This window comes from Cataglyphis hispanica, chromosome 10, assembly GCF_021464435.1.
Source record: "Cataglyphis hispanica isolate Lineage 1 chromosome 10, ULB_Chis1_1.0, whole genome shotgun sequence".
Classification (NCBI taxonomy): Eukaryota; Metazoa; Arthropoda; class Insecta; order Hymenoptera; family Formicidae; genus Cataglyphis; species Cataglyphis hispanica.
In genome coordinates this window covers 684,969-707,500 of record NC_065963.1, presented here as the reverse complement: position 1 = coordinate 707,500, position 22,532 = coordinate 684,969, and the positions used below count along the sequence as shown (strand labels likewise).

Below are 22,532 nucleotides of genomic sequence, written 5' to 3'. Positions count from 1 at the left end.
TTGTATCGATGTTATATCAACATTTTTATACTTTTACACTCATGCACTTAATTGATAAATTAGACAATTATTAACGATTATAATGATCACAATCGATTACCAATTATTCACAATGGATCACTACCGATTATTAACTTAATCACTTAAAGAATCGCGTTAAATACACAATGTACGTGTCTTGACGCGGAGATCACGCGACGACAACAAACAGGTTGCGTCAGTACTAGCGTTGCCGATAGTCGATCGCGAACTGCAAATGTGTGTCAGCAAACAGCTGATCGAATGCTATAGCGAGGTAATTTGGAACAACCTGTTCGTTCTTAACAGATCGTATTTCTGAATGATTTCTAAGACGATTTTTTTTTCAAAAATGTTTGAAAATAGTAAGTGAATTACGGGACGAGTACGCTATAGCGCTTGATCAGCTATAGCGTACGCCTCGCGTTAGCGCCTGCATTGGACGTGGATTACGCCGCTCCTGTCTTCTGTACTCGTCCCATAATTCGCTCACTACTTCCTTTTATAATTCAAAAACTAAGCTTCAGACGAAATTTTCGTAAAGGAAAAATCATCTTAGAATTCATTCAGGAATACGACCTGTTAAGGTCACTATACCTATTTCGAATCACCCGGTATATATATATATATATATATATATATATATATATATATATATATATATACATATACAGAATGTCCAAGAAAGTAACCAAACAAAAGATGAAAGTACATTGGAACAGCTGATTCAAAAAGTCCTAAATCATTTTTTTGTATAATGCTAAATAAAAGAGTTATTATCAAGTAAAGGTTGGACAATCAGCGCCAATCTTTAGCCGGACATATATTGGTGAGCCACACACCCGGCAAAGTGCGTGAGCTCTCCGCCATTACGGTGCGGCAGCGTACTATTATCAGGCGCGCAGCTCATGCATCCGGTTAAAGGTCGGCGCTGATTGGTTAGAGTTATTGGAGTAAATTGCTTTACTCCAATAATTCTTTTATTAAACGTTATACAAAAACATACAGGACATTCTTTTTTAGTTTGTCCCAATCTATTTCCACCTTTCATTTGGTTCACTTACTTGTCGGACATCCTGTATATATATATATATATATATATATATATATATATATATATATATATTTATAATGCTTGTTTTAATATTTTTATATTTAATGAAAATTAAAATAGTATTATCATATATTAATATTATAATAATTAATAATATACAGGGTATTTTGCAAAGATTGTACCAACGCTCCTGAATGGATAGAGTATAGTAAATTGAACAGAAAAGTCCTTTACCATTTTTTGATCTGAGCTTTCTTTTCGTTGTTATACGATGTTAAAGTTAGCTAATCAGCGCCTGTCTACAACGGAAAACAAAAGAGGGACGTCGGAGGTCGGAGTAACGAGACGGCTTTCTGCTGTATAGGTAGAAGCTGGTAATGGTAAAGGACTTTTCTGTTCAGTTTACTGTGCTCTAACCGCTCACGAGCGTTGGCACAATCTTTATAGGACACCCTGTATATAAAAAGCGTAACGGATAAATAATGAATAATACAAATGACAGATGCTATAAGTAATGGATAATACAAATAATAAATATAAATAATAAATAAAATTTTAATTAAAAACAACAAATTAAAATTTCTTTAAATAATATTGAACTATAGATATATTTATTTACATTTTGTGCAAATACAATTTTATATGCACAATGATACATTTGGATAAAATTCTCGAAAGTAGATCTATACGCCGATGATCTTGACCTTGATATGTGTTGTCAAGGAAGTTCTTCTGAGTAATTCTCCATAAGAATTAAATGATGGACGGCTTAGTTTAAAAGATCAAGCGATAGCATCGCGACGCCAAGTTCATAAAAAAAACGCCAAGTACATGACAAAAATGTGAAGAGTTTGTCTATATACAGGGGCTATGGCGCTACTAAGTAGCTTATCCGGAGTTTTATGTCTATAATGGTTTTGATAAATTTTCGATTAAAATACTTCAGCAACTAAAGCCGTAATGAAAAATCTAATGGCATTTTTATCATATAATGTGGATGCAAGCTTTCGATTGCAACCAGTTTCAATAAGATTGGTGCTGTCAGTCCTAAGGTATGATAATCGTTAGGTTCAGAATTGTGAAAAAAATTTCTTCTCCAACTTTCAAACTCACGAACGTATGCTCGCACATATACAAAGCGATTTTGTCCCTCAAGGCGCATTTGTAGCGCTGATATACAATTATTCGCTTAAGTGTGCAAATACGCCTTGAGAGACAATGTATGTGCGTGCATATGTATGATTCTTAAGTGTACATTCTTTTATAATTTATAATAAATGAAAAAGAAAAAACGAGAAAGAGAGAGAGCGGGAGAGAGAGAGAATGAAAACGAAAGAGGGAGAGAAAGAGCGGAAAAAAGAGAGAGAGAGAGAGAGAGAGAGAGAGAGAGGGGGAGAAAAAGAGGAAGAGAGTCTATGTACATGTATATCCACTACGCCGCAGAGATATCGCTAAATATATTATATAAATCACAGTCTTCTATACAGGTGTGGGCACTTGCCGTTGAAAGCCGTGCCTCAAATTCGGACAATCTTCCTCGTTTCTGCCGCATGGTGTCATTAATGACAGGCGGGCCGATAGAATGCGAATGCACAATTTTTATCAAATTTCAGATATATTTCAACTTTTTTTTTACTGAGTTCGATGTTTTATACAAAATAGTATATTCAGATTTTAAAAATATTAAATACATCGGTATTTGCGTATGCGCGTGGTTGAAAAGGAGAATTGCTATCTGGTTTTCTCTTTTGCACACCGACCCGCCTGATTGTAGCGTCGTGGCAAAGAGCAGAAACAATGCCCGATTTTTGTGCTACACAAAATCTGGAGCGGGGGTAGCGGAGTGCCCAGACCTATATAGAAGATCGTGATATAAACAAAGTCATGCGTCGGTACTTTTTTGGTGCGCGGCTGTTATTTATATAGCGTTATTGTTTTGTATGTGGAATGTCTCACTTTATTATAATTTATACAGTGAGAGCGAATAGGCAATAGTTTCGTGTGTCGTCATAGTACGTATCTTATAGCCGGTCCCATACACATCGCGAATATTCACGAGTGCGATTATGCGCGATTTTGGCCGATGCCGAATGTAGATCTCCCAGACTACTCGTACATTCCGTTACTCATATACACGCTACATATACAATTTTCCTTTGATTCGCGACAGTTTACCGCTAATTGGGAAAGCGAGAAAAGAGCGAGCACGAGCACTAGTAACGAAATACTCCGAGTGCTCAGTCCCACGTTACTCGTGAATGCCTTTACTCGCAAATATTCGCGATGTGTGTGGGACCGACTTATTACACGTGATCGCAAAAGTTCTTAAAAGATATTTACAATTTAATCTCTACAATTAAATTATTTAACAATTCATAAGCGAATGCTATTTATCAAAGCAGATATTAATTTCGTGATTTATTAATATACTATTATACTAATTAAAAGAAAATTTTACAAAAGTAAAAAAAATACGCCAAGTATATAAAAAAAAACCTAACTTGTATGCAAAAAATTAATAACAAAAATTTAGATATTTATCCCTAAAAAATAATTTTTAAATTTCGCAGAAAAAAAATAAATTTTTATAAAAAACAATTATTTCCAAAAAAAATATTATTCTTTATAAAAAACAGTTATAACAAAAAACAGTAAGATCCCTCTAAAAAAACTTTACAAAGGTAGAAAAAAATACATCAGTCTATAAAAAAAATCCTAACTAGTACACAAAAAATTACAAAACTTTTAATTTTTTCTCTAAAAAAATAACTTTTAAAAGAATTTTTCCTTAGAAAATAATTTCCACTTAAAAAATAAAAATCAAAACTATGGAAACAAAAATATGAAATCAATAGTTAACTAGCCAAGTACATAGAAACTGGTTCAGTAGAAAGTTTAGTTTGTAAAGAGTTGTAATTTGAAATATTTGTCATAAAATCAATCTTGCAATTATAGAAATATTATAGATTCTCTGGAGAAAATTAAAATGCATTTTATTTCTATCAAGAAATTACATTATTATATGCTCTCTCCCCCAAATAAATATTTTGTATAATATATTAAATAAAAACGAAAAGGATGAAGATTAAAACAACATACAAATATTTGGCGTGCCCGATGTGAAATAAGAATTTGCAAGATTATTATTATCAATATATTATAGCAATATATCAATATAATATGCATTATTATATCATTATCAATATATGAATATTAATATAATATGAAATATAATGCAACAATTAAAAATCTTTAAGGGAAGTGGAGTCACGCAGTCATCTCTTGCTTAGATAATGCCTTCGTTGCTAAGAAATGTACACAAGTAATCATCGCACATGCCTGCCGATACCGGCCTACCACTTTCCAATGTGCTCATTAGCTCACATATTTTAATTAATGACGCAATAATTATTGCGAATTTTACAAAATGGTACAGAACTTTTTGACTCAGTTAGGTCTAATCTATCTTTACACTTTGGGTGTGTCAAAAGTTTCCCTGTATACCTCTTTTTGCGCTGTAAGAAGGGAGTGGTGTCCATTTGAAACTTTATTTTGCTATATTTTCTAAACTAATGCTATCCGCCACTTAACTTTTACGTAGAATAACTTAGAAAAACCTCCTTGACAACATATGTCAAGGTCAAGGTCATCGGCATATAGGCCCAACTTTGAAAGTTTTACCTATTTGTAATAAATATTGTTTATTGGTAAACAATAATTATATTTACGTATACAATAACAAATCGTATACAATAACAAATATTTATATTTTTATTTACTTTTTATTTTGTACATATATATAGAGCTTTTCAAAACACTATAATAAAAGCAAATATTTTTTTATTAAGTACTTTTTAAGTTATTCTATATTTTATTCTGACATATTTTGATAAAAATATCTTGTAAAATATTTAATTTTTGATATTCTTACCATAATACTTTTATGTATAATGAAATATATATAATAAAATAATGAAATAAATGAATTGGTGTAAAGAAAATAATTGTTTTAAGAAAAAGTATGTACAATAATTATTTATAATGTATTTTTATTAAAAACAATTATTTGTTCTTTGCATCAATTTATTCATTTCATTATTCTGTATACAAAACTTTTATCTAAAAATTTTTTGTCTATGACAAGTTACAAAAAAGATATCAAAATGCATTAGTTAAAACACCTTGTATAAAATATCTCTTTTTAATCAATGTGTAAAAGAATTTTATTTATATCATTATTTATATCATATAAACATTGTTATGTTATAAACAATAGATAACAAAAATATATTATTTGAATATTCTTATTTAGAGATGAAAAGTTGTTTACGTAATATAATTTATAATCAAAACTGTTATTCAAATAAAAAAAAAAATATACGAGAGAATTATTTACATCTCTAAAACAATCATGATTTTAATATATATAAAAATATTTTTTTAAATATTTTTATTTAATTTTCTCTCTAAAGCTTTGATTATATCAATAATATAAATACCCGTTTCACGTTTTCTTTCACGTGAAATTCAATACCATTCAAGAATTAAATTGGAAATTAAATTTGTTAAAGGTAACAGGTCATATCGTTCAACCTAGCGATGCAAGGGCCAAGCAAAGTGTTCAAGAAGTGGATACGCGTGAACAACTACGAAATGTACAACAGTTGCGCGTTGTTCGTTATCGATATGCTCCGGAATTCGCGCAACACTCGGGTCTGGATGTAAAACAGGAAGACACTGGTGTCATAGCGCAAGAAGTTCAACAAATTCTACCGGAAGCTGTGCTGCCGGCAGGTGATATTGTTCTACCAAATGGTCAGAGAATAGAAAATTTCTTGGTGGTAAATAAAGAGAGGATATTTATGGAAAATGTTGGCGCCGTCAAGGAATTATGTAAGGTAGGATCTCAAAAAATATTTTATACAATATTACATACATATAATATTATATATTGGGTTGGCAACAAGTTCCCGCCGTTTTTTTAAATTTTTTAAAAGGTTATTTTTCAATAAAAATTAACAAATAATTAATCAATAATATATTCTCCCTTGTTGTTTACTTCTTCCCAACGTTCAACAAGATTTTCAATACCTCGTTGGTAGAAATCACCCGGTTTCGACTCGAAAAATTCATCCAACCAAGCTCTCAATTCTGCACCAATATTAAACAAAACTCCGCGCATTTGAAAGAAATCGAAAGAGGTGGAAATCCGAGCTTTTGCGGCCTTAGAACCTTGAGTAAAAGCAAAAAGAAGGAGGTGTCGAAAATGCTCATTTTTCTCAACTTGACATTCCATTTTAATGATCTGAAAATTAACATAAATAAACTCGAACAAAAAAAACATAGATTCCGGTAGAACAAAACATCCTCTTTCGAATGATTTAAAACATTATGTCAAAAACATTTAATGACATGCGGAATGTTAAAATTTAAAAAAACTTAGTTGCCAACCTAATATATATATATATATATATATATATATATATATATATATATATATATAGGGTGTCCTAGACCAACCCTTTGTATAGTGACACAATCTTATGTTCCCCTCAAAACCATACAATTTTTATTCAAAACGTTTTGCTCTAAAATGCTTAGTTTTTGAAAGAAAAGGGTGGTCTAGGACACCTTGTATATATATATATATATATATATATATATATATATATATATATACAGGGTGTCCGATAATAATCGCTCCACCGGAAATGTGCAGGTAGAGTGAATTAAACTGAGTAGAAAAGTCCTGTACCATTTTGCGATTTTCGCAATAATTATTGAGAAATTAATTAAAAAAGATCGGCCAATGCACGCGAATATTTAGCGCGCTACGAGAAAGGACGGCCCTCGCAGCATCGCGGTTACTATTTTGCGACGCTCGTATGTAAACGTTGTTATCCGCTCCTCTCGCCCCTCCTTCACGGCGCGCCTAATAACCGCGATGCCGCGAGGGCCGTCCTTTCTCGCAACGTGCTAAATATTCGCGTGCATTGGCCGATCTTTTTTAATTAATTTCTCAATTATTGCAAAAATCGCAAAATGGTACAGAAACTTTTCAACTCAGTTTAATTCATAAACAAGTGTTTATACGACCAAACTGGCAATTTATTGTTTGATTATTATATCACTTGACGTTTCGACCATATGGTTTTGGTCCTTATCAAGTGAAACTAAAATTACAATACAATAAATAATGATAGTCATGTTACAAAGAAAAAATAAGATTAAGCAACTTACGTTATAATTAAAAGTAGAAAGAGAAAATCGAAATGTCAAACTGACATTGTGTCAACCACTATGTTTGGAATACTGAGATCAACTAAACGACCTTTATTAATTTATCGTATATGTTGTTTAAATTCTCTGTATCTTTTGGGAATTAATAGTGTTGTCAAATTTTTAATAAAAACATTTCAGCTATTTCTCTCTTTCTTACATGTTTTCGTTATGTAGAATATCAGGCGCTGACCAATCGAAGTCATGATCAAATTTTAATTTGTGTTTGCTGATTACGGATAAATTACTTTCGTGCATTTTTATATTATTACAATGTTCCTTGACTCGGGTGCTTAAGTGTCTTTTTGTCTGGCCAATATACGAAGCGCTACAATTCTTACAATTTATTTTGTAAACAACCTCCGTTCTATTGCTAATAGGCAAACTATCCTTGCCGCGTTTAATCAGTGAATTTAATTTTTTAGGTATATTGTAAACCACTGTCAGTCCCATATTTTTAAGCAACCGACCAACATCGTCACTCAAGCCTTCGACAAACGGTAGTGCGATGTAGGAGGGTTTGTCTGTATCAATTTCCCCATCACCTAGAATGCTACTGCTCCGGTGTTTCAAAAATTCAGTCTCTTACAAATATAACGATTTACAATGTGTGTCGGAAATACTTGTTTATTAATTTATTTACTGGCGACATTTTTAAAATTAAACATAATCAGTTTAATTCACTCTACTTGCACATTTCCGGTGGGGCGATTATTATCGGAGACCCTGTACATATACATACAGGGTGTCCGGCTTCAATCGCATCACCGGTCGTGTGCAAGTAGAGCAGGTAAAACTGAAGACATAAGTATTGTACCATTTTGCTATTTTTGTAATAAATTTCGAGAAATTAATTAAAAAAGATCGACCAATTCGTGAGTATAAGCGCGCAGTAAAAAGGCACAATCCATTGTTGCTAGGAGGCGAGAATCCATTGTTATGTATCGCTCGTATGTAATCGTTGTCATTTGTAGAGAGCTCCGCCTAAAATTTTGTCGCGCGCCTAGCGACCACAAATTTTTGGGTTGTTTTTGGGCCGTTCTTTCTCGCCGCACGCTTATACTCACGCGAATGGGTCGATCTTTTTTAATTAATTTCTCGAAATTATTACAAAAATAGTAAAGAACTTTTCTTTTTAGTTTTATCTGCTCTACCTGCACGACCGGTGATGCGATTGACGCCGGACCCTGTATATATATATATATATATATATATATATATATATATATATCAAATACATATATACATATATATATATGTAAATATATATATACATATATACATATATATATATATATATGTTTATATATACATATATAGTATATACATATACAGATAGTTCCAGAATAATCAAAATGCCATCCATTTAATAACAGATTTTCTAGAGACAAATTCGGACACGATTTTTCCTTAGCGAAAATGTCAAAGCAATAATTCAATAATATTCGAGTTATACACGATTTAAAAAAGTACTTTTCACAAAACTAAATTAAAAGATTTAAAAAAATACATACTTAACCAAATATTATAGTTAATTTTAGTTGGAATTTATTTCAATAGAATTTTTTTCAATAGAATTTAAAGCTTAGATAGCTGATTATTGTAATTTGTAGCTGCTTATTTCAAATTATTAAATTTATATTTTTTCTTAAAAACAACTGTATTTTTTTACACCAATTAATATCCCTTATTATTTTGTGCATAAAAATATTCAAGCAAGATAATCGAAAAATGAACATTTTACGATTTCATGTAGTTTACGTAAAATTATGTCAAATTAAAATATAAAATATCTCGCAAACTATTCGATTTTTGACCATCCTGTCCCTACAATTTTTAACGCCGAATATTACAAGAAATCGATTTGTATAAATAAATTAGTAATTTTATTTAAAAAATTTTATTAAAAAAAAAACTATGTTTACCTTCACATGACCTTAAAAAATAATCTTATTTAAAATTCAAAATTATTACTTTTTTCCTTTCTCAAAAAACATGTACATAAGACTCGAAAGAGAGGAAGAATTTCTCTGCAGTAATAAATTTATTCAAATTGTCATTGTTATACTTATTCTAATCTATAAATTTTGTCGTATTTTTTGATTACAATGTCAAGTTTCGAGGAAAACGTTTTGTAATACTTTATGTAAAACAACTTGTACATATGTTTAACAAAATTAGAAAAAATTCAAAATTTACAAAAAATAATAATCTGCATCAACATTTTTGCCAAGGAAAAAACGATTTCAAATTGCTTAAAAAGTCTGCTATTGAAAGGATACATCCAATGAATTTCGCATGATATACTACATAAATATATACATTATTAATAAATAAATTTATATAATGAATAAATTTATATAATGTCCTTTATCTATATAATATCCTTTATCTAAATATATATGACTTTATTACAGGTGACAGATAGTCTAGAAACGAGAATAGATCAATTAGAGAGAATAAATAAACGATTAGCAAAATTGAAACGGGGCGATAGTCTAAAGAGCTCCATCAGTACAGTATCCAGTATATCGGGCAATAAATATTCATCTTCTATCAATAATAAGTCGTCTTTACATGGAAAGACGAAAAGACTCGAAAGAGAGGAAGAACTTCTCTGCAGTAATAAATTTATTCAAATTATTATTGTTATACTTATTCTCATCATGGCATTTTGGTAATTGTTTATTTCCTTAATTCATGATAGTATTTTTAATCCTCGATATGGCAAATTTATTACTGTCAATAACACGCTGGATTAGTTCGGATCTTTAGAATTTTAATAGAATTTTACCTGTTTTTGAATAAGAATATATGTTGTATGTTGTTATTTTATAGTTTAGATATGTTTATCTAGATAAATATTGTTAAATAAGAAATTCAATTTATCGGCGAGGATTAATCCAATTTAATTTCTATAAAATATCTTCTAATTAATATTGATATTAAAATTTTTTAAATTTTTAGCCTAGTTGCAATGGCAACCTTATATTTCTTGGAATACCAGAAACGTAGTAGCATTGAATGGTCCACCATGGCAAGCAATGGAATGTTGGCTATTGATCCAGCTCATCCATCGACGATGTCCACGACTTCTAATTATGAGCACCGATATAATTCATTATTGCATAGTACATTATCTCCTTTATATACAAAGCATGCATCTTACACAAGAGGATTAGAGGGAGGATTATCTGTCAAAAGTAATTCCCTGACGACACCACCTCCTCACACAAAACAACAGTTGTATTCTCAAGAAATAACATGGTATCCGATAAGCCATCCGGGTTCTCAACCTAAGCTTGAAAAAAATAAGTTAGTACATTTTTTTATATTTGTTATAAAAAAAATATTTCATTGTGTACAGATTTATTAAAACTGTTACATTTGTAATGTATCTTTCAGCGAATTTCCTGGAAACTGGCTCAGTAGAAATGGCGCGGGCGCTGTTCCTAGTAACGTAGATGAAAACGATCAAAGCTCAGATGTAGATTCCTCACCCACTAATAAAGGTCCAATTCCTTTAGGAAGACCTGAAGAATGTCCCGCACATTTTACTGAGCTCGAAAGTTCATGTCAGGTACTCATATAATTTACAATTATAATCTCAAATAATCAAATCTGTTGAGAGTAGATCTTGTCAAGTGCTTGCTATAGGTAAATTATTATCTGCAAGAATAAAGACTACAAATTTGATAGAGAAGTTATTATTATTAAGTGAGCAGATTAATAGCAAAAATAGAATTGTGTGTATCCTATTATTTAAAAATATTATAAAAATATTATAAATTAAAAAATATTATAAATTAAAAATTTTATAAATTAAATTTATAAAATATAAATTTTTGCATGAATTATGTTTTATATCAATGAACAATTTATATGCATTAATGCAATAAAAACAAAATAAGTTCAATCAAATAAGTTTATTATATAATATACATGATAATTATTGATACCTATACACATATGGATAAAATTTATTAAATTTATTAAAAATTTATTAAATATATATCATAAATTTATTATTTAGTATTATATATTGTTTTTTATTATATATCTATAATATACGCATAAGTAAAAATAAAATAAAATTTATATAATATATATATTTAATATTCAATTATTTATATTTAATTATTATATGTTACACATCGTGCGTCATATAATGATTAAATGTAAACAATATGTGATAATATATGTTTACACATGTAGGTGATATCATAATTTGCGCTCTAAATTACATAATTAAAATTAATTTTAAAAAATCCTGAACTATTTTTTTCTGCGATACTTAATGAAAAAGGAATTTTTAAATAAAAATCAATTAGCGCTATTTTTTTAGGCAAGCCTATGTCCATGAACCATACGCCAAATTAAGTGCAGCCATGCATATTCGATAGTATGAATTATGATACATCCTATGTATGAAACTGAAAAATATGAATATCTTTTTTATATCAGAAATATGGATTTGATTGAAATGATAGTTTACAATAAAATTATGTAATATTTCAACAAAATTTGAGTCTACTTATCATTATATTGATTTTCAAAAAACAAAATTTTGTCATATATAACAATATACATACATATACATATGTATATATGTGCATATATATATATATGTGCATATATATAATATTGTTAATTAATTCGAATAAATACTGTTTTTTAGGTATATTGTTGCACAGCTGAAATCCATCAGTTAGAAGATCCCCAGCCTGATCATCCGCCAGAGAAGAAATCTATTTGTAAGTTTCATGTCAATTTCTTTATGTTGAATTTCAAGCGTATGTAAATTAGAATAACCCAACAGTGCATAACAATCTTTATTTGGTAAATCTATACATTAATTGTATCCTTTCCTCTAAACATACAATATTAATCGCACGAATTAGTAATCTTCAAAAAGTTTTTCTCCGTTATTTGTTGTTTATTAAAAAGTTATTGACAAATCAAACATCGAACATAGACTGACAATGAAAAATTCAATGTTCGATACAATTCATATAGATATTAATTCATTTATGATTTTACATATTTATATACATATATTAAATATTATTTATATTTAAAAAAAACAGGAATTTCTTAGATTCGTCATTTTAAATCTTTAAATTTTAACTGTAAAATTAAAAATCTCGAAAATTCATACATATAAAATTTCAGCTATTCTAAGATTCAAAAAGAAATATATAACCGAGCAGAGAGAATATATTTGGAGAAATACAATTATATGAAACAGTGTGTGATTCTCATAATCAGTGGCAAAGTACCAATTAGTTGAAAGCTAAGTCATAGAATTGAGTCGATAGTAGCAGGGAGCCCGAATGTTTTTCTTCTGCTAGAGAAATATATTTTACACTATTTATAAGCCAGTTAATTTTTTTATTTGGCTGCTATATTGGATTTTCCATTTTGAATTTTTTAATTTTGTCTTCATATTTGTAATTAGCGATCCTATAAATCCTCATATACTTTGTTTTAGCAAATAAAACAAATTATGTTGCAAAGGATTAAATAATAACTAAATTTTACATCAATATACACTCGCGTACATTTAACAAATACATAGATCTTTAAACATATTAAAAATTGAAAATGTAAACGGGCGTTTTTATATAAATTTGCAACTTTCCATGCAAAATAATATTAATTTCACATTATCCGATACTTTTGGTGCAAAAATTTTGCGTCATTGTCTTTTAATATTCGACTTAACTTGCAGCCCCTTTTTATTAGCAGCAATTATTGAGCTACATTTGTCAACTTTTCTAAAAAATACAAATGAAAATAGAAAATCAGCCGAAAAATTAAAGGAATTGTTTTACGTTGATAACTGTGTTACGAGTGTAGATTCAAAGCAGGAATTGAAACGTTTATATCAGAAGCTACGTCGATTATGAAGGCATTAAATTTGAACTCCGAATGTTATAACAAAAAGAGTAATCTTATCCGCGGCGCACAATATTCGATCCTATCGGCTTCATGCCCGATATCTTTGTTACCTAAGCTATTGCTGAAAGAATTATGGATAGAAAAAATAGATTGGGATGCGAAGATCACGGATAATCAAGCGAATAAATTCATGAATTGACGGAACGATTTACCCGCGCTGAATCGGATTGAAATCCCGCGAAAACTCGGCAAAAGTGATTTGAGGTTATATATATTTAGCGACGTGAGCGGTTTGGCGTATGCCGCAGCTACTTTTTACGAGAATTGAATATGAAAACGCGGTAAATATTAGTCTTTTGAGTGCTAGATCTCACATAGCGCCCGAAAGGGCTACAATTCCGCGTTTTAAATTGATGGCGGTCACGATAGCCGTGTACAGACTTACATGCAATTATAATCATGATGCTGATGAGAGTTATAGTTGTTTAATCTTCTTAGTTGCCTTCCATAATGAGTAATTTGTGGCAGCACTAATGTCTAAGTTTCTCAAGTATTCTTGTATTCCTTAATTTCTTACTCCAATAAATGTATTTTTTAATCTTTTTGCTTGGATCTTGTTTGCTGCCAAAGCTTACGTATTTTTCTTTTTTTTGCCATTATTTCTTTAACAACTAATGAACATTATGATGTAAGATTGAAAATGGAGCATATTGGGATGGATTTCCACGCAGCTTGCAATCATTAAGTTTCTAAATCGCCATGAATATGTCATCATCATTTTTTTTAGAACAACTTCAATATCCAGAGTTTTCTACACTTTTGCGGAAAAAAATCCAGTTTGTTTTATGATTATGCAGTTTGCATTTAATTGATTTTTTTTGTGCTCGGAAGCCCATTGTTATCAATATCGATTAGATGACTATTCATAGCATGATTCATAGCGAAAATTCTACCTTGATATGTCCTTTAAGATGCAAAAGTCTATTAAATCCGACTTTTTGCTTGTCTACAAGCTAGTATTTCGGTTTTCCCCTGTTGATACTGCATCCAAGTCCATTTCAATAGCTTGGGATACTTGACATCCTTTGGCGTTATTAGCTTTGATGATGTTTTGCGTGTGCGTGTGTGTGGGGGGGAGGGGGGGAGGGTGAGTGTGTATGTGTGTGTGTGTGTAATAAATAATCAATAACTAAAATTTTTTATAGATTACTCAAAGTCATGATTTTGACAAGATATATTACGGTTAAGATTATGAGAAGGGGGGAAAAAAGATGTAAATCTCTCTAATATAGAGAGATTTATTTTTTATTCTATTTCACTACTTTTCAGCAGATCATTTAGAACAGCCATTGAGCATGCCACATGAAGAGAAACGGAAATTAGCTAAAGGTTTCCAAAATGGTATTAGTCCATCCAATCCTAGCACTCAAACACTTGTGAAAGAGGTATAAATTTTTGTATAAATTTATCATCTCTTTTAGATATATTTATCATAACAAATATACAAATGCATATGTATTATTTTCTAGATTAATTACAAATATTTACATAAACGAGCAAGGCGAGAAACTGGTGGAGATTGGGGAGAAGTTGCTAGTAACGCAGCGGGATCATTGCCACCAGAACCTAGACCACAATTATTCGTGGTGGCGAAAAATTTCAACACTTCTCTGGATCAAAGATATTGCTCGCCATCATCGCCGGATACACCTAACAATATTAGTTGCATTGTACCTTTGTCGAAACATATGCCGGATACGCATTTAACATTACATTTTGTGTAAGTTCGGAATGTGCATATACTTTTACTTACGAATAACAGATGCATTAAATTTCTGTCAATGCATTAATAATATTTTTAGCGGCATGCCGTGGTATTGGCAAATCGTGCAACAGTGTCCCTTTTCATCGAATTCCAATATGGACGAAACAATGGCATGCTGGAGTTACACTGTGCCGCAACAAGTTCAGTATATTGAAAATAATAATCAACCGGGCGATCAATCGTTTTCTCTCGACGTCGCTCATTATCTTAGAAAGACTTTGAAGTTTCGAATACCTACAATACAACCTCAAGAGGTAATTATATTAATATAATATATAATATTTAGTATCATATTTATTAAGTTCTTCCATAATGTTTATATTAGAGTAGATCAAAAAGTAAAGTTTCTTAATTTATTACAATTTTTGTTTACCATTTATGCACAAATTGTATGGACTTATTGTATTAAAATTTAAGCTAATGACTTTTCAATGTAGTCCTTCAGAAGATTGATGCGCTTGACTTATTTTGGCATATTTAAAGATTCCTTCTTAGTAAAAATCCGACTGTTGATGTTTAATCTATATTTGAACAGCATTCTGTATAGCTGCATCATATAAAAATCGTTTTCCTTCAAAATGTTTCTTCAGCGGTCCAAACAAATGAAAATCGAAAGAAGCCAATCTCAGGCTGTAGAAAAGATGGTCCATAATGTTTCAATCAAATGATTACAAAAGTTCCTGAATTCAATGTGCAGAGTTAAGCGGGGAGCACACACTTTTGCATAAGCGCATAACCATAAGTATAAGGAAATTGATTGGTCCACAAACATATGCCTAACGAAATGAATCAATCAATTTCCTTATACTTATGGTTATGCACTTATGCAATAGTGTGTGCTCCCCGCTTTAAGTTTGACATTATTGTGAGGAAAATTCACAAAAAAGAGATCTGGACTTCTCTAGAGAGTAGCTCAGATCTCATTCTTTGAATTGTCTCTTTGATGATGCAGCAGTACAGAATATTGTTCAAAAATAATTTAAACATTAAGAGTCGGATTTTTACCGAGATAATCTTTAAATTTGATATAAAAGTGGGACAAGTCAATCTTCTTGAAGTCTATATTAAAAAGTTCTATTTTAACACAAAAAATTCAATTTGTGCATAAGTTGTAAGTAGAAGTCGTAATAAAACAAGGAATCTTACTTTTTGATTAATATTACATTAGAAACTTCTCCTTAAAAATAACATCTTGTTCTTAATATTTAATTTCATAAATATTGACAAAAAGAGACCCAGCTCTAATGACCTTCATTTTGAAATATGTTGTCATCGCACTGAGTAACTTTCAAAAATTTTAGTTATGCTTCATTTTAATTATTGCTCGCTGCTCAATCAAAAATTATTAACAAAAAAAGTTATTAAATAAAACATTATTTTTTTTAATATCATATACTCTATACTTTTTAATATCATATACTTTAATATCATATATATTTTTTTTAATATCATATTTAATAGAGCCTATTTTAGCAAAATCATTTATTTATGTGAAATAAATCGAACGTGTGGGCGAGAAAGGAGTTTTGTCCTTTTCCTTGCACCCTTACACCGAAAAAAGCTTATCTAACTTAATTCATGTCTGAAAAATGGATCTTTATTTCTAACTAATAACTTTAGTTTAGTAATCAGAAATAGGTTTGGGTAGGTAGATCTGGGTAGGAAGAGTATATCTTTCGGAAGTGGAGCCCCTCCGTATCGGGAAGGGAGGAGAGGCAGAATTCAGACTATGTATAAACCTTGATTTTTATAAATTTTTGTTTGTTAATAACTTTTTAGTAAACAACGAGCGATGCCTTTTGAGAGTTATTCGAGGCGATGACCTTGATAAAATATGTCAACGTCAACGTTAGAGCTGGGTCTTCTTTTATTAATATTTATCTTGAACTCTACATTAATTTAATTAATTACTTTATTACAGAATATTTGCAGAAACAAACATGGTGTCGATTATTTGGAATTTATATTGCACTTTTATCGAGATTGCGATGAACAATAAATTTTCTTTTCTTGTACAGTGCACATGTGTTTATTATAGTAAGAAATTTAATGGTAAATTTAAGAATAAGAATCTAACAGAAGTTAGACTTTTCACCTTATAAGAATAAAATCTTTGTGCCTTTGTATCTTTCCTCTGCTTTCATAGTTTGCAGTATATACAATATGTATTTTATATATCATTGTGTATTGCATTATACACATATAGTATATTATTTACTAATATAAAAGTAAAATATATATAAAATATATAGATTTAAAATTCTATATAATTAATATAACACATACCATATTATGCAGGAAATTTTTTTAGGTATATTACATGTGTGAAAGAAGGTATATAATAATTATCTGATTTATCAGATAACAATAATGATAAACAAACATCACGTAGATGATAGGTATATTATTTCTTATTGCTTGTTTTTCATATTATAAATCGCAACATTTTACCATATTTTGTTGAGTTTGATGCATCGCCAATATATTGATAATTTTATACGGGTGTAAATATATGAAATTATTCATAAAACTTTGATATATGAGGTAAAAAGATATCGAAAAATTATTGATGCCTTGACATTTTTGTTAAAAAAAAATCGGGCAACTATTCACTCATTCGTTTTAATATGAATATTTAGCAAAAATTTTCAAATTGATAGTAATATAGTAGCAATAGATTTACTATTTCTACTATATTACTGCTATAAGGACATTTGGTGGGTTTAAGACACCATATTATTTTCGTGTGCATTACAAAATGTATACATTAATGAGTGAATCAGAGTTTTCTATTCATTATGTCTTATTTTATCTATCAACGTACTACATCTTTTTAATTTATTAATAGTTTTCTTTAAAACTTCCCATACAGTACAGAAAGATTGCAGAATATAATTTAATTAAAAAATTATAATATTGCACAATATTATATTGCAACTACCAAGATTGTAACATTGCAACAATACATAAATTCAATACAATAATTGAAATATTCTGTGCTGTATGAATTCTCTCTCTCTCTCTCTCTCTCTCTCTCTCTCTCTCTCTCTCTAAGTTTAATCATTTTGTAAACCTGTATATTTTGCATATATATTTAAGGCATTACAATAACTACGGCCCTCCATTTGGAGAGTCGTTTTTGGAGGCATTTTTAACGAGGAACATGGGAAAAATAATTAAAAAAAATTTTGACCAATAGTTTCCAAAATATGTGATTTTAATGTTTCACAGTTTTAATACTTTTTCTGTTATAAAATAAGAAAAAATAAACTTTGTTTACATTGCATTTGTGTAAAACAGATGTGAAAAAAGTGTCTGTTTACATTTCCAAGGACGAAACTCCTTGAGCTTTTTCGCTTTCCATACAACTCGAGGTTCAACTCAAATTTTTGTATTGATAAGTGTTATTTATATAATTTTTTGGTAAATACAAAGTGGAAAATTGTGCCCATGTGGAATCTCATTTCGCATTAAAAAGTATATGCGTGGAGGCAGTATGTACTGTCCCCTACGGGGGGCTTCTCTATCAAAAAATTAGACATATAGGTTTGCGTTGAACTTTGCTTTGCGTAGAAAGTGGAAAAACTCAAGGAGTTTTGTCTCTGGAAATGTGAACAAACACTTTTTTCAAGTCTGCTTTACACAAATACAACGTAAATAAACTTTATTTTTCCTTATTTTATAATAGAAAATGCATTAAAACTGTGAAACTTTAAAATTGCATATCTCGGAAGCTATTGGTCAAAAATTTTTTTTACTATTTTTCCTGTGTTTCTCATCAAAAATGCCTTTAGGAACAACTTCAAATAGAAGGCCGTACTTATCGTAATCATATTTAACGTAAATGATATTTTAATTGGATAATATGATACTAATCAATAACGGCATATTTTAAACATTTTTAACAAAACTGAATAAACTTATCATAAAAAGATATGTGTACGAAAAAAATATCATATGTTTAAATTGTAAAAAGTCGCGTCTGCTGTATAATTAATTTTATTTTATAATTATGTACAAACAATACTGAATATTTATTGTTATGATATGTTATATGATGTTGTTATTCAAACAAGAAAATACACAATTTATCGTTGATTTTGAATAAGTTATATTTATAATTATAGTTTAAATATTTCTTATTTAAAGTACAGAGTAGATATCATTAAGGCAATTATAATCATTTTAATATTTTGATTTTCAGTATATACTATTCGTATTTACATTAAATGATATTATAGAATTGCGAGTTCCTAAAAATATTGTACAGTAAATGTTTAATGCGTAATAGAGAGTCTATATGCACATACTTTCTCACACTTGTATTAAAAATTATAGAAATGAAGAATAGACATAAATATCTTAGAGTAAAAGACATTTATATTACAATAGTGAATATATATATTCTGTATTTCTGATTATGTACGCGTGTGTTGACTTTAATTTTTATATAATGAAATAAAAGAATCAGTTTTTTTAATTTAAAAATAATAGCCGACAATACATGTAAATTATATGACTAATATGTAAATTCGCTTAATGGCAATATAAACGAATTTTCATAATTAAAATATGAACCAAATAATTGAAGTTACTTAAGTTAACAAGCAATTTCCAAGCAATTTAATTATACATTAACATTCTTATCGTCCACGAGTGTATTCTGCATGTTTTTAAATAGTAAAGAAGAATTGTTTTTAAATAATGAATTTTGACATTTTTTGCAAAAATTGGTCGGTTACAAATAAACAGGATAAAAACTTTTCAAATAAACACTCTACACACACACACACACACACACACACACATACACATACACAAATATAAGGGTGTTCCATTTTTAACAGTCGAATCGAATATCTCAAAAACTGTTCGCTAGAATGTCCGCAAAAATGTTTTAGACAAAAGTTGCATAGTTTTGAAGGGGCTACATGATTAACTTAATTATTTAGATCTATGATTATTATATATAGCAGAATAAGATTGTTAAACATGCGATATATATAGGATATAAAGCACTTTTTTCACTTGTTATTTCGCCATGCCTGAGCGCGCGAAATTTCAGCCCTCTCATTCGTAAAATATAATTGCTTCTCGTTTAAAAACTATTACAGCCTCGAAATTTTTGTATTAAAATTTTCGTCTTAAAATGTTCAAAGAAATCTGCCATTAAGAAGAAGTCTGGTAATTTTGGGCGATTATTATCCAGTAGTAGGAATACTATGAGAGTTCTAACTTTGGTCCTCTGAGAGAGGTGCGGGTCGAGGGGAAGCCGCGCGAGGAACTTGTGGACGCAGAGGCTATGATGTCGCGCGGGCAGGGGACGCTTATCGCGGGAGCGGACATATTTCAAAGACGAGTGCCGATGTCCGACTGCTATATTTAATGTAAACAAATAGCATCTATTACACGTGCGGTATGAAGGGAATTTTTTTCTAGGAAGAGCCAAAGAGACGCTTATCGTGGGGCATGTTTAAACCGGTGTATAAAGGTGAGCGCCGATGTCCGGTTGCTTTATAAACATTATAAACAAATAGCGTATATTGCACGTGCGGTCTGAACTGAGAATTTTTTTTATAAGAATAACCGTTTATCGGCACAGATATAAACAAAAGACGAGAAAAGGAAAGAAGATGTCTTTTTTAATATTAATATAATTTTTCACATGCATGCAACCATTAGCGCTGTCTCTCTCTAACTCACCACCTTACGAACGCCTCGCACTATCCTTCTCTAACGCATCGTTTTACGAACGCTTCGCACTGTCCCTCTCTAACGCATCGCCTTACGAACGCCTCACGCTGTCCCTCTCTAATGCACCGCCTTACGAAAGCTTCACGCTATCACTCTCTAACACATCGCCTTTCGAACGCCTTGCGCTATCCCTCGTCCACCGGTCGCGCCGCGGTTATATCTATTAGTGGTATTATCAATCTCTATTGTATTATCTATCGTATATGTAAGGAAGGGAAGCGAAAAAAATAGATAATCATTTTTTTTCATTTTCTTTTAACACATTTATTTATATTACCATACATCACCTCGTTTCAAGGTTTCACACAAAAGTTCATCCACAGCATAAGCTACTAATTCGCAATCTATAATAGATGTTTTATCACAAACGTCGCGCAAAATTTTGACTGCATCTTCTCTCATGGCACTAGGCATATTACTTTGCAAATACCGAACAAATTAATCAAAGTTCACATTTACATCTCCTGTATTCTCATACAATTTCAAATATTCGTGATTTACGCAATGTTCAAGTTCGAATAAAAATAATATAGTTGCTGGTTTCATGTACAAGCAAGAATCGTACTATTCTACTGTAAGTTTAGCAACACTGCCTCATGTATTTTAACATGTTCCATTACTAGATATTCAATTCTTAGCGAAGAAGGTGTATTCGACTGGAATCGCTCAATATCGACACGTCTTTTGATGAATATTTCCCACGTTTCATGAGGTAGTATTATGTGATTTCCTCGGATATCGCCAAGATGTAATTCCACAAAGGACTCAGGTCCCATACTGATTCCAATGTCCAAGTATTTATACGCCGTGCGCGTCTGCAAATCTGCGTATCAAAATTCGTGGTATACAACGAGATTTATCACGTCTGAAAAAATGAATACAATTAAATATGGAAAAGTATGGAGAAAACATATATAAAAAAATATATGAAACATTTTGTGATACTTACGAATCAAGCGGTTTCTTCTACGACTTAATTTCATCTCAAGGAACATAATAATTCATGCGTTTAACACTATTGCTGTTTCCTTCAGCGGAGCTTTTACTACTATTGCTGCTTTTTTCAGCGGAGTACATTTTGTTTCTCGATTATGAAAAGTAGAACGATTATGAAAAGTAGAGTGGTTGACGTGACACTGATCATATAAAACCGAGTATACGTTTATTTTTTAAAAGTATGATGTGGTGGGAGATTAATGCTTTGAAATTTAGGAGAAGGGAGAGACAGCCAATTGAAAGCTCAGAAATTGAAGAGAAGGGAGAGACAGCCAATTGAAAAGAATTCTTAGAAACAACTTGCGAAGAAAAGAGTGGGGAGAATAAGAGATACATATTAATAATTTACATATTTTTATTTTTAAAAATATCGCAATTCTTTTTGCCGTTGCGACCACCAGTTAAATATTTTTAATACATTCTGTAATGCGCAATTCTTAACATGTTTTCCACATCTTATAGTATTAGCAACATCTAGATTATTTAAAGAATCAATATCTTCATAATCAGCATCCAAAGTCTTGATAATCAGGTTTTCTCTCGCATAATTTTCAAGCAAATCCACCAGCCATTCTCGTTTCTGACATCCCTTGACGTACACGAGAGTCGGCGTCTCGTCATCCTCTTCTGTACCAAGCACGGCAAATGTAATCAAACGTTTAGCCATGCTGTACGGCACGTTTCCGTCTTCCCATCGTAATCCAT

General features: G+C 30.5%; 1 protein-coding gene across 4 annotated transcripts in view; it reads left to right on the top strand.

The window, feature by feature from the left end:
• LOC126852233 (myelin regulatory factor-like protein) overlaps positions 1–19,466 on the top strand; it is a 64,878-nt gene extending 45,412 nt beyond the window's left edge. For 3 of the 4 annotated variants that reach the window (XM_050596808.1, XM_050596807.1, XM_050596804.1), the window contains exons 10-18: positions 5,644–5,970; positions 9,769–10,028; positions 10,319–10,666; positions 10,757–10,931; positions 12,030–12,105; positions 14,582–14,697; positions 14,782–15,032; positions 15,115–15,331; positions 16,999–19,466. In XM_050596808.1, the coding sequence (XP_050452765.1) occupies positions 5,644–5,970; positions 9,769–10,028; positions 10,319–10,666; positions 10,757–10,931; positions 12,030–12,105; positions 14,582–14,697; positions 14,782–15,032; positions 15,115–15,331; positions 16,999–17,076 (1,848 nt within the window). In that variant the 3' untranslated portion in view covers positions 17,077–19,466. The remainder of the gene's footprint in view (positions 1–5,643; positions 5,971–9,768; positions 10,029–10,318; positions 10,667–10,756; positions 10,932–12,029; positions 12,106–14,581; positions 14,698–14,781; positions 15,033–15,114; positions 15,332–16,998) is intronic. The other variant, XM_050596806.1, reaches the window with a different exon arrangement.
• Positions 19,467–22,532: the final 3,066 nt, after the last annotated feature.